General features: G+C 32.8%; 1 protein-coding gene across 1 annotated transcript; it reads right to left on the bottom strand.

Annotated features, from left to right (window-relative positions):
- Window positions 1-215: 215 nt before the first annotated feature.
- Window positions 216-2,658, bottom strand: LOC125198427 (aluminum-activated malate transporter 8-like). Its single transcript, XM_089060675.1, has 6 exons — window positions 2,356-2,658; window positions 2,132-2,272; window positions 1,764-2,036; window positions 1,547-1,650; window positions 1,313-1,456; window positions 216-901 (listed from the first exon to the last, which is right to left on the bottom strand). The coding sequence occupies exons 1-6, from the start codon at window positions 2,570-2,572 to the stop codon at window positions 485-487; spliced, it is 1,296 nt and encodes a 431-aa protein (XP_088916801.1). The 5' UTR covers window positions 2,573-2,658; the 3' UTR covers window positions 216-484.
- Window positions 2,659-11,941: the final 9,283 nt, after the last annotated feature.

Genomic DNA, 11,941 nt, shown 5'->3' with positions numbered 1-11,941 from the left:
TCATGCACATATTAGAGTGTATATAGAAAAGCATCCTTCTAGTTGTTTATATTCTAAATTCCTTATTTTCCAATTTAAGAGAAGAAATTTAGTATTTATCATAAGATTTGTCATAATTATTTATTTATTGATTAAATTCATATAAATTAATAGATAACAAAACAGTCATGTTGCTTCGAGCTGCTTGCACCCTTAACTTTCTAGTTATACAAGACTAAAAATTTTAATCATGTTTTTATTCTATAATAAATTAGAACAAAAGTGCATGTGCACATCGCACATGAACGTGTGCAAGCTCTTCGATCTTTCCCACTCCAACATAGATGGCCGTGTTGTTGATGCTCCAACCACCAATTTAGTTAGGCCAATTTTCCTAGCAATTTTATATACAAGTGGAAAAATAACATTAAAATCCCTCACATAATTGCAAGAAAATAGACAATTAGAGGACTAATCAATTATGCATTGATTGAAGAGGAATATTCTAGATCTGCGACGGTGAGTCGTTTGTCTTAATCTCAACAACATCTATCACAACTTGATCATGAACTGGCTTCACTTGTGCTTGTTTGTTCCTCTGTTTAAAGCCTGCTTTCTGCGATAGTTCATCAACAGAAGTTGATATTTTCTCTACGAATTTAATGATGTCGATCAGCACTGATGCTATCACAAGAATTGGCACAATTTCTTGAAGACCTGCTATAGTTGGCAGTGAGGAATTCTCCATTATTTTTTTAAGATCCTCAGCTGCAGCTTTGGAGTTCTGTAGATGGATTTCAACGGCTGCTGATGGGAATCTCATTTCTTTAATTGCTTCAGCTAATTCCCTCAGTGCCTTACTTGATTCTATGCTCATTTCCACACATGATGGTTGGATCTTTTGTTGGAACTCGCATACAACCTGTAATTATGATAAAATTAAATATTAGCAAAAAACTATATATATCTTTGAAATGGTAAATTGCCACAAAAATCATTGAGTTTGTATAATTTTAATCAACTCCTGCAACTTTAAAAAATAATCAATTAAGTATGTCATAACTTTGAAATAAAATTTGGAAGCCAACCTAAACTTATACTCCAACCTAAAATTTGGAGTAATATAATTTATTTTATAGACTAAAATCTATAGCTCTGTGAGTGATATAAAAAATTTACAAAAAGAATCCTGGATTTCGACTTCCGCGCCACACAATTCCCTCAAAATAAAAATAAATGAGATAATTAAAAAAATGTTAAAATTGTAACATAATTAGTTATGTTTTAAAGTTGTATGAGTGACCAAACTTTGTGATTTTTTTAAAATACTTGCCTGAGATTTTGAATTTATGCAACCACTAAGTGTTTCAATTTGGCAAGCACATTCCCTGACAAGGCTACCGATGTTCAAGTAGAGTTTCCATGGATGATTAAACTTAAAACGACCGTGTCCAAGTTCCCACCATGCAAAATTCGCCTGTAATAACATCAAATTAATAATATTAAACATTAGTGGATACTCATATTTGAATCATTACAGTAGTTATTGATATTATTAAGTACTAACCAATATTTCCTCATTTGCTTTTGAGTTGAGTACTGTTTTATGGCTTTGGAGATATGACTTATCCTCACCATCGGACGAAGAATTACAAAATTGACCACCAAAACCTATAAAAATCCACACCACATAACAATTAATTAATTCCGTAGTTAAACTATTTTCTGCAATGTAAAAAATTAATGAAGGAGAGGTAAAACATTTACTATAATTATTTAATTACCTTCTAAGAATGTAGCAAGCTTTCCTATATTAGTAGCAATGAGATTATGCAAATCTTGGCCTGCCCAAACTGGGTAGATGCATAGTGATATAACCATGCAGGTGGCGCCGCCGATGAGAATGGTGGTGAGGCGCTCATACGCCATTTTCCAAATCTGAGAAGCTCGAGCCCCTGAGACCGCGACTAGAGTGAAGGTGAGTATGAAAATCGTCACACCATAGTCGTATCGTCTCTTCACTCGTGGCACAAATCTTGTAAACGTTGCTACACTCGCTGCGATCAAATTATTTAAAAATTTTGAATCAGAAAAATAATAGTTATTGTATTGTATGTACTGAAAATAAATATAGTTTTAATTAATTAGTTACCTAAAAGAAAAACCAAGGCGCCAAGAATAATAGGCTCTCCTTTATTTCCACATGCATTGCCCAAATATTCAGCTCCAACCCCTAATCCAGCAGCCACTAATGTTGCAGCCCCTCTATTTAGACCTTTTGCAATTGTTCCTCCTATAAAAAATTAATTATAAATCGAATCAACTAATGAATATTAAGCTAGAAAATTTCTTTTAATTCATATATGTAGAACTTACCAACTGTGAATTCGAAGACGACAACGACTGTTAAAATCGCCCACATTCCTGCTTCTTCGAAGCTATGGTAAAGAGGTTTGAAGTAGTAGAACATAGACATCAACGTGATTGCTATTCCAACCTTAACGGCATGAAAGATCCGTCTTGGATCTTCTTCTCCGAGCTTCTTGGCATACTTGGCCGAGTCGATAACCTTAACCTTAATCTTTCCAAACATGGCTGCAATGAATTAAAGGGCAGTTTATTTTTTGGTTGTAGGAAAGTAGAAACCATGCAAAGAAGATAGTGAAGAGAGAAGGAGAGTTTGAGTGTGGACTTTGGTTGTGAACTTCAAATTTATATAGTACTACAAGGGTTGGAGATGGGATCTTAATTTACATGTGTATATTTGTTTATTAATAGAGGTTTATTCCAATTTGGCATGCTTTTTCGAGTTTCGAAAATTTAATAAATGCAACTAGGGTTATTTTCATATTATTTCTCGAAAACCACCTAATTCTTTTAATATGTATAATTAAGTTGTTGTGGTGCTTAGATGGGGTGCGGTATTGGTTGGCCTCAGCCCTACTTTTGTAGTTTTGCATGTTTGTCTCTTTGTATGTCTGCATTTCATTTACGTGATCATTCTATTCAACGCGGACAGAGACATTATAATTTAATTGGAGATCAATTATTTGACATGTGTTTTGATAGTGAGTTGACTACCCTAGATCTGGATCAATTAATTCAGAGACTTGAGTCAAAAGTACAACTCAATTGGAAAATTGGTGGGCGTTGATTATAAATTTATGATTAAATTTTCCCTAATGATAGTACTTTATTCTTTTATCAGATCGTGTGATATTAATCGATGATTAATTATTTGATATTCAGTTATTTATTTAAAAACAATTAATACCATGAGTGCACATTAATGAGGTTATGTTGAGTTCTATTCTATGTCGTCATTTTATTGATATATAAGAGAGAGAAGCATGCGTCATTAGCGTGATAAGATTTTATGCATTTATTAGCACAATAAAATAAAAAAATAAAAGACCCCAAACAAGGAATAATTATGCTACCCATTTAATTTGGTTTAGTTAATAAGTACACAGAAAATAACTTAAACTTGAGGAACATTTTTATTTTATTCACCTCTAAATACAACAAGTCGAATCAGTATTTAATTAGCTGGTGGCTGGTGCTCTCTGACCTAGTGTGATGTCAGATCGAATTTCAAGGAATCTTTTATAATAATTGAAGTAATTTAATTTTTTATTGTTCCAATAATTAATAAAGTGGAGTACAACAAGTTAAAATAATCGTGATATGTCACGTTTTTATTTATCATTGTATAAAAATTAAAAGCAAGAAATCTTTCTTGATTTAGAATTAACTATTTACAAACGATTTTCCGAATCTGAAGTTACATTATGTTATGGGACTTTCTCTTTGTTAAGAAAAGAAAAAGGAAATACATATTGTTATGTTTTTACGTAGTTTGACTGAGTAATGTAACATGATCGTGTTCCGTGAGAATAATTACTTTGTCCTTTTTTTGTTTAATAAATGAGGTAAAAGTAAGGTTAAAGACATTAGAAAAACTTAGTAATTCTACTTTAATTAACTTAGTACTAGGTTAAAGAGCAATCAGAATCCTTTACGAGGTTTGTAAAGCGATCAGCGAATCAGGTTACTCATACACTTGCTCAGACATCAGGTTCTATAAATATTGGTTAGATTGTGTCCCAATTTTTATTCATGATGTAATCACTTGGGATTTGGTTAAATAAAACATTACATTTGGTGTCAAAAAAAAATTAAGCTTCTACACAAAGGCAATTTGCAACCTTTTTTTCGATCTATTTTAACCCATCATAAAAGTGCATAAAATCTCGTGTCGTCCTATAAAGTGTTCATCTTTCATGAGAGCACGAAGGGAGTATAATATAGACTAATAGATTAATATACAAATGCAATGTGGAAAGGATTTTGATTTCTATAACAGATTGGGTGATAATGAGACTAGCAGGTAGGCCTGCTTATTCAGCCGGTTCCGGATCTAACTGGACAGGTTGACCGGTTAACTGGTTTGAATTTTTTATAAATCCTATAACCGGAATCGGGACCGGTACCGGAACCGATGTTTAATTTTAATCTATATTTATTTATAATTTTAAATAATTCAATACTAATAAAATAATAATCCAACATCTGGATATATAACAAATAAATCCTACCAACTAAAATAAATACATAAAATATACAAACCAACAATGCAATAATATTCACATATGAGTAAGAGTTATGCTTGTAGTAGGTCGGACTAGTTTATGTTGGCAATTCTTTTATAAAAACGGACTTCTAAAATTTAGCATATTTTTAAAGAAGGAGTTTTAAAATTGAATTTCATTTTCCTTTTTTTTGGCTAAATAAATATTCAATTGAATTTCCAATACTAATTGATCTTATTGTGACTTTTTGGTTTAACACAGAACAGCTAATAAATCAATCACAAACATGTTAAAATCATATACTAAATGAACTGTTACAAAATTTGTAATAAAGTTAAATTTCTATCATATGAAATGATAATGTATTTGTATAGTTCTTTTTAAAATAAAAAACGAACTTATGATGTTCTACTCATAGTAGTTAGTTCATAAAAAATGGATTGGGGGAATAATTGTAGATTCAAAGCATCACGGTTTAAATATTTTAAATACTTTAGAAAACAGAGCTCGCAAATTTAACATTGTTTAAATCTTAAAATCAAACAATGTTTCGAATTATTTTATTTCAATTAAATTAGATTTATTAGTATATTCATGCTACGTTAAAATAAAATTTATTTTATTTTATTTTAATTTTATAAAATAAAATTTTATCATGCTACGTTAAAACTAATAGAAACTTGTAATCAAGCAAACACCATGTCATATAAAAATTAACACTATATTGATTTATGAAGCTATATTATACTCCCTCTGTCTAAGAATAGGAGTCTCATTTCTTTTCGGCGCAGGTTTTAAAATATGTTAAGAAAAGTGGGTGAGAAAAAGTTAGTGTAATATGGGTCTCTCATGTATATATTATTAGTTTTAAATGAAATGTGAGTAAAATGAGTTAGTGGAACTGATACTCTTATTCACGGACGGACCAAAATGGAAAAACGAGATTCCTATTCGCAGACAGAGGGAGTAATGTACTACTCTATATTATTAAATTAATTGATAATATTAATATACTCCCTCCATCCACGAAAAATAGTCTCATTTTGTCATCTTGGGATGTCCACAAAAAATAGTCTCATTTCTTAAAATGGAAAGCTTATCTCTCACACTTTTTCCATCTTTTCTCCTCTTTCTCATACTTTACCATCTTTTTCTCATCATCTCTCTAACTTTACCAACCTGTTTCCACATCACTCTTACCCTACCAATTTCTCATTAAAATCAGTGTCGTCCACATATGGAAGTATTTTTCTTGGATAGATGGAGTATGATACTCCTTCCCCTCCGTCCATGAAATATTGTCCAAATTTGACTTGGCATAAGTTTTAAGAAATGTGAATAAAAGTGAGTTGAAAAAGTTAGTGGAATAAGAATCCTACATTTATATATTAATTTTATAATAGAATGTGAGTGAAGAGAGTTGGTGGAAAGTGGGGACCATTTACCAAAAAAATAAAATAAAGTAGACAATTTTTCATGGACGGACCAAAATAACAAAACTGGACAAAATTTCATGGATGAAGGGAGTATTATGATAGTTTTATATATGATAGTATCATAATTTATAATTATATATGATCTCAACTTTCGGGTTAGTTTCCCCCCCTCCCCCACCCACACAGGGGATGAGCCACGCTCGGAAAGGGGGTCCCTTGGGCTCCTTAGCCATTTGTATAATTCCTGGACACAGATCCTCTGCGGTGTTAAAAACCACATCACAAGTTGTTGTGGTCGAAACGCACCTATTTTCACATTAAACGCATGAAACTGACAAAATCCCATTCATTTCCTTTTTTCTCTTTTCTGTTTTAGTTTTTAGTTTTGGATACTTCATTTTATTTAAACATTGAAGAACACTATCAAACCAATTAAGTCAATAAATTAATACGTATAATTGATATTCACTATTTATTTTGGACTTTTAAATTCACAGCTAAAAAAGCTTATAATTAATACGTATAATTGATATTCACTATTCTGTAATGGTAATTAATTAAAATTTTAAATAGCAAATGAAAAAAGGAAATCAAAGGGATTGTGTCACAAAGTTGCGTTTAGTGGGTATTTAGCTGCGTTTTAACCACAGCAGCTTGTGTTGTGGTTTTTAACACTGCAGAGGATCTGCGCCCATAATTCCTATATACTCCCTCTGTCCCAAAAAGTATAAACTATATTTCCTTTTCATCCATCCCTAAAGGGTGAATTTTCTAATTTTGAAAAATTAAAACAAATACTACCCCTACACATCATTTTATTTACAACTTATACCATCAACAAACACTTATATCATTATAATAATGTGGATCCCACTCTCTATTAATATTATTTCCACTGTCATTTCTCTCTCTCTCTCTCCCTCACTTTTTCCCTTATTTATTAAAACTCGTTCCAAACCCAAAGTTCATACTCTTTGGGGACGGAGGAAGTATAATATGTGTATGCAACATTTAACATATTAGATGCTGGTGGAGTTGGTTTGAGTTCCAGCCTCCTGTTTGTGAGGTACCGCGTTTGATTATCTCCGGGAGTATTCTAATATTTATTTAGTAATCTGTTTATATTTTATACTCCCCCTGTCCCCAAAAAATATGCACTTTGGGTTCGGCACGGATTTTAATGTAAAATTGGTAGAGTAAGAGAGAGGTAGAGAGAAAAAAGTAATTAAAGTATTGTTAGTGGAGAATGAGTCTCACCTCATTAGAGTGAAAAGACTTTCCAAAACTAGAAAGTGCATATTCTTGTGGGACGGACTAAAGAGGAAAGAGTGCATATTCTTGTAGGACGGAGGGAGTAATATTTATAATATTTTATTAAGATTAATTTGAATGCTTGTAGTTCATATGCTGTTTTTTTTCTCAAGTTAGTTCTTTTATTTATTTTCTCATATTCATTTATGTTACATGGATTTTCTTACATAGAAACTTTTATTGATTTCTTTTACTAGTAATTTTGTATAAATCATTTTAAATTGTATTCATATAAAATGATTTTTAAAATTTAAGAATTAAAAATAATTATTTGATTCTATAAATATTTTAAAATATTATATGATATTACTAAAATCAATTTTAATGTGATATTCTTTATTGTAAAAACCTGGAATTGAACATAACTCTTTGATCTACTATCTCTGTCCCGTATTAACTATTATAAATACTTTTCTGCACTCGTTTAGTAAAAATGATAATAAATAGTTAAAGTCAAGAAATAGTAAAATAAGATATAGTATAAGGTAGAGAAGAGTCTTCTTTACATTATTATTTCTTTTATTTTACTATTTCTTCACTTTAACTATTTATTATTGAAGGGGTTGGCAGCGGAAGCGTGCAGATTAGAATCGATTACATAATAATCCTGTTTTATTTAGCAGATTATTTAGCTATTATCACATGCACCATACCCATAACTCAAATAAATCATGCTTTAAATTAATTAAAACATAAAACATGTTTTCTACGGTTTAGCTATTTTACCTTGATGATTCTCCAAAGAATCGAAGATAGCTAGCGCCTTCTCCATGTGAAGATCTTCAGTACTAAACCACGGATCTTCTGTCTGGTTCCCGGACTATAAACTAATATCAGGGTGGGCTGATCTTTCCAGTATACTAGGACTTAAATAAAGAAGACGGAAAACCTATCCCACGGAGGAGAGGAAGAGGAAATTTTCATCCTCTTCAATATAGAGAGCGGATGAAATTTTGTGCTCAAAATAAAGTTGATTTCTGTCTCCTTTATTCTCCTATATATATTAAGTCACATATTGGGCCCAAACAGGAATCTATGGAAGGTTTTGGATATGGACTCTTCCAATTAGCTTTTTACTAATTAAATTAAACCCAATTTAATATAAGCTTATAATTGGAATATTACGAGCAGCCACTGCAGAAATAATATTGCACTCCCCATCCAAATCCGAAATTATAAGTAATCCGAGTTTCCATTGCTTGATATTTATTTCCCGCGCTTAAGATAGAAACATACATTAATTAATCATCATCTGCTATGGACTTAATTAATTAATTAATATCTTATTAATTCCAAGAGTGGACTCAGCAAGAAATTCTTATTTATTATTCATAGAGTAATCAAACTCCAACTAGCTAGGTTTCGAATAATAAAACCTTATTTCAAGCTCCTCTTGAGGATGTTATCAAACGAAACTCACATCGCGCACGATTCAACATAATAGCAATCCTAGCACCGCTAGATATTAATCACCACTACCCAATATACCAGGGTTATTGGGTTGCGAAAAACCCGCACCATTAGGTAAGTCAAAGTAGTGCATAATCAATACCGTATGCTCAATGCTAATGTACATTGATAAAGAAACAATAATTTACAAGACCTCGTCTTTCAGTAGATAGCATAAAGACATGTTTCGCTGTTAGATCCAATTCAGTGTTATACCACACCAACGTCATCTTATTTCAGTAAGGCTTAGAAATAAACAGACTAGCATTGCAACCTTTCACGATAGGTAGTCTTAGCCTATCTAGGTTGTGAAATTCTTTTTTTTCTTTGTTCAGAACTGACCGTGTTACCTTAAAGTGAACGACGCCCACAACCGGTCTACTAAAACAAAGACTTAGACTTTGTTAAGTAACTTATACATTTAAACATGTAATAAACATCCATTAAATGTAAAACAAAACAGCAATATGACAAAAAGAATCTATTTATTCCTTTGGAAAATAAAATAATAGTTTTAACAGTATTCAATCACTCGAAAGGTGATTTCTAGTATACAAACTCTAACAATTTTCATTTTTACAAAACGAGTGCAGAAAAGTAAATGTGACAGTTAATGCGGGACGGAGGTAGTAATAGTTATGTAAATATTTCATACTCATATTACTTGTAAAATGGGTGTTATACTCTTAAAAATCTATTCACTAATTAATTTTATCACCATCCATTTCTTATGCATGACTTTTTATATTGCTCACAGCTGAGTTGTTTCCGCGTAAGGTTTAGGGATTTAGCACTGAACACAACCAACAAATTTTAATGGTAGTTTAGGCCCCCCACCTTAAAATTTTTGGCTCCGCCACTGCCCGTATAGCTCGGAAAATGGTTTGTTGGGCTCCACCTCCATCTGTTCGGTTTGTTCAGATCACATAAAATTTCCAAATTGTGCCGCAAATTCTTCGGAGAAATTAATCAGAGTTTTGTTTTCTAACTCATCAACGCTTTATGTTCTCCTTCCTTTTTAGCAGATTCCTTCGGCGGTTTTAGGGTTCGAGAACAGGTATAGAGCAGTGATAAGATTTTTCTGAGTCCACCCCTAGAACTTAACCTGTCCTGGTACCATATAGTGCGTAACCGAGATGTATTCGAGAGACATATTTTTGTAAATGGTGTATTCGATATTTGTTATTCACGTAGAGTCTTCTCTATAGAAAGTGATATGCGTTTACATGGAAAGTGTATCAAACTTCTCGTACACACCTCGTCTGCCCCTGCGTGCAAAGAATGCAAGCCTAGCATCTCATTCGCCTATGTGTGAGATGTCGGAAGACCTTTGGTTATCCATTATTGGCATTGAACCTAAATATTTTATGTTTCTCAATGTTACATTTGCAATGCTCATTACATTTCGGATTTGTCACTGTATCACTTGGGATTTGTCACTTGGTTGCTGCAAGTTGGCCTATCATTATTTCTAAATTTTTATTGTAGCATCAGTTTGACCAAACTTTTTAGTCGTCTTCTCTTTAAAGTGCTCAGTCTCCTTTTAATTCTTTGTCATGAAGGAGAAAATTTGTCCCATTTGATACTTAAGAATCGGCTTCTTCTCAAAGCCCGGAGGTCGAGTGTTTTCCACCATTAGTCACCCAAAGTGTTACTAGGACCCGGTTGATTCCATTTTCCTCATTTTGGCCTTCAATTATGCTAATTATTGTACTTTTTCCCTTGATTATTGATACGCTTGGATTTTGCATTATTTTAAGAACATTATTTGGTCCATATTGATTGTAAAAATTGCATAACATGTCCATTATTTATACATTTTCTCTATTTTGGTATTTTGACGTGTTTTGTGAGAAATGTACAAAATAAAGCCTAAAAAGATAGCCAAAAAGTCGAAGCTGGAATTCTGGTTCGAGCCAGCCAGTGGTACGCTGCAACTAAGCCAGTGACCGCTGGCCACCATCGACCACTAAAAATAGAGTTGAAAAGAAGAACACGCCCAGCGACCGTTGGGATGTGCGCAACGACCGCTAATTTAGATTCAGTAGCTACATAGTGATTGCCAACGATCGTTAAAACAGTGCAGCGACGGCTAAGCTACAGGATGATTTACAGCGACCGCTGGATAAAGTGTAGCGGTCCCTGGAAAAACGCAGCGCACATAAATTTTCCTATTTTCTCTACAAGACTTACCATACTAGAAGAAGGATTTACGATATCAAAGCACACGAATTGGAAGCTATAAATACCCCCTCAAGCTTCATCAAAGGAACCTTTTGCTGCACAATTTACAGAGCATAATATTTGAGAGTTCTTTCCACTTCTTATCAAGATCCAAGGTGTTTGAAGTGTGGATTCAAGAGAATATCAAGACTACAAGATTCAACCTTTGGGTTTTATTGCTTTCGTTTTCATGTTTTCTATGTTTTCCCTGCAAACTATTTTTGTAGATTATTCAATCATGTGTAACTAAATTCATAGAATTCTAGGGATGTGTTAGTAACAACTTTGGTTTATACGGTTCCTATTTACCAAATCTCTTATAGGTATGTCTTCTTACCAGTTAGTTTTTGGAAAATCATGTCATTTGCCTTTTGAGTTATGATACAGGTCCTTCTGGGTGGTGAAGAAGTTGAATCAAGATTTCCACAAGACCGGAGAAGAAAGGCGCACTTTTCTTAATGAGATGGATGAGTTTAGGATGAAAGCTTATGATAGCCTGTGTACCTATAAAGAAAGGATGAAAGCTTACCATGATAAAATGATTAGCCCAAGAGATCTTACACTAGGGGATGTTATTTTGTTACATACTCCCTCCGTCCCATAAAAATATGCATTTTTTTCCTTTGTAGTCCGTCCCACGGGAATATGAAGTTTCTAATTTTGGAAAATCTTTTCCCTCTAATGAGGTGGGACCCATTCTCCACTAACAATATTTACTTTTTCTCTCTACTTCTCTCTTACTTTACTAATTTTACATTAAAACTCGTGCCGAATCCAAAGTGCATATTCTTTGGGGACGGTGGGAGTAACTCTAGACATTCCTCTTTCCTGGGGAGTTGAAATTAAAGTGGATCGGACCTTACATGATCAAGAAGTTCTATGGTAGTGGGACAATTGATTTGTTAGCACCCGATGGAACTTTAATACAAGCCAATGGTCATCGTGTGAAGA

The sequence above is a fragment of the Salvia hispanica genome, chromosome 6 (assembly GCF_029641045.1).
Source record: "Salvia hispanica isolate PSC_SH4W2 chromosome 6, Shi_PSC_v1, whole genome shotgun sequence".
Classification (NCBI taxonomy): domain Eukaryota; kingdom Viridiplantae; phylum Streptophyta; class Magnoliopsida; order Lamiales; family Lamiaceae; genus Salvia; species Salvia hispanica.
The sequence above is the reverse complement of the archived record's forward strand: the minus strand, read 5'-3'. Positions and strand labels throughout refer to the sequence as shown.

Excerpts from the sequence above, each read along its gene's own strand:
- LOC125198427 (XM_089060675.1), bottom strand. The coding sequence starts at position 2,572 with ATGTTTGGAAAGATTAAGGTTAAGGTTATCGACTCGGCCAAGTATGCC. Across the intron at positions 2,273-2,355 it reads CGTCTTCGAATTCACAGTTG|GAGGAACAATTGCAAAAGGT; the intron begins GTAAGTTCTACA and ends AATTTTTTATAG. Across the intron at positions 1,457-1,546 it reads AAGCAAATGAGGAAATATTG|GCGAATTTTGCATGGTGGGA; the intron begins GTTAGTACTTAA and ends ATGTTATTACAG.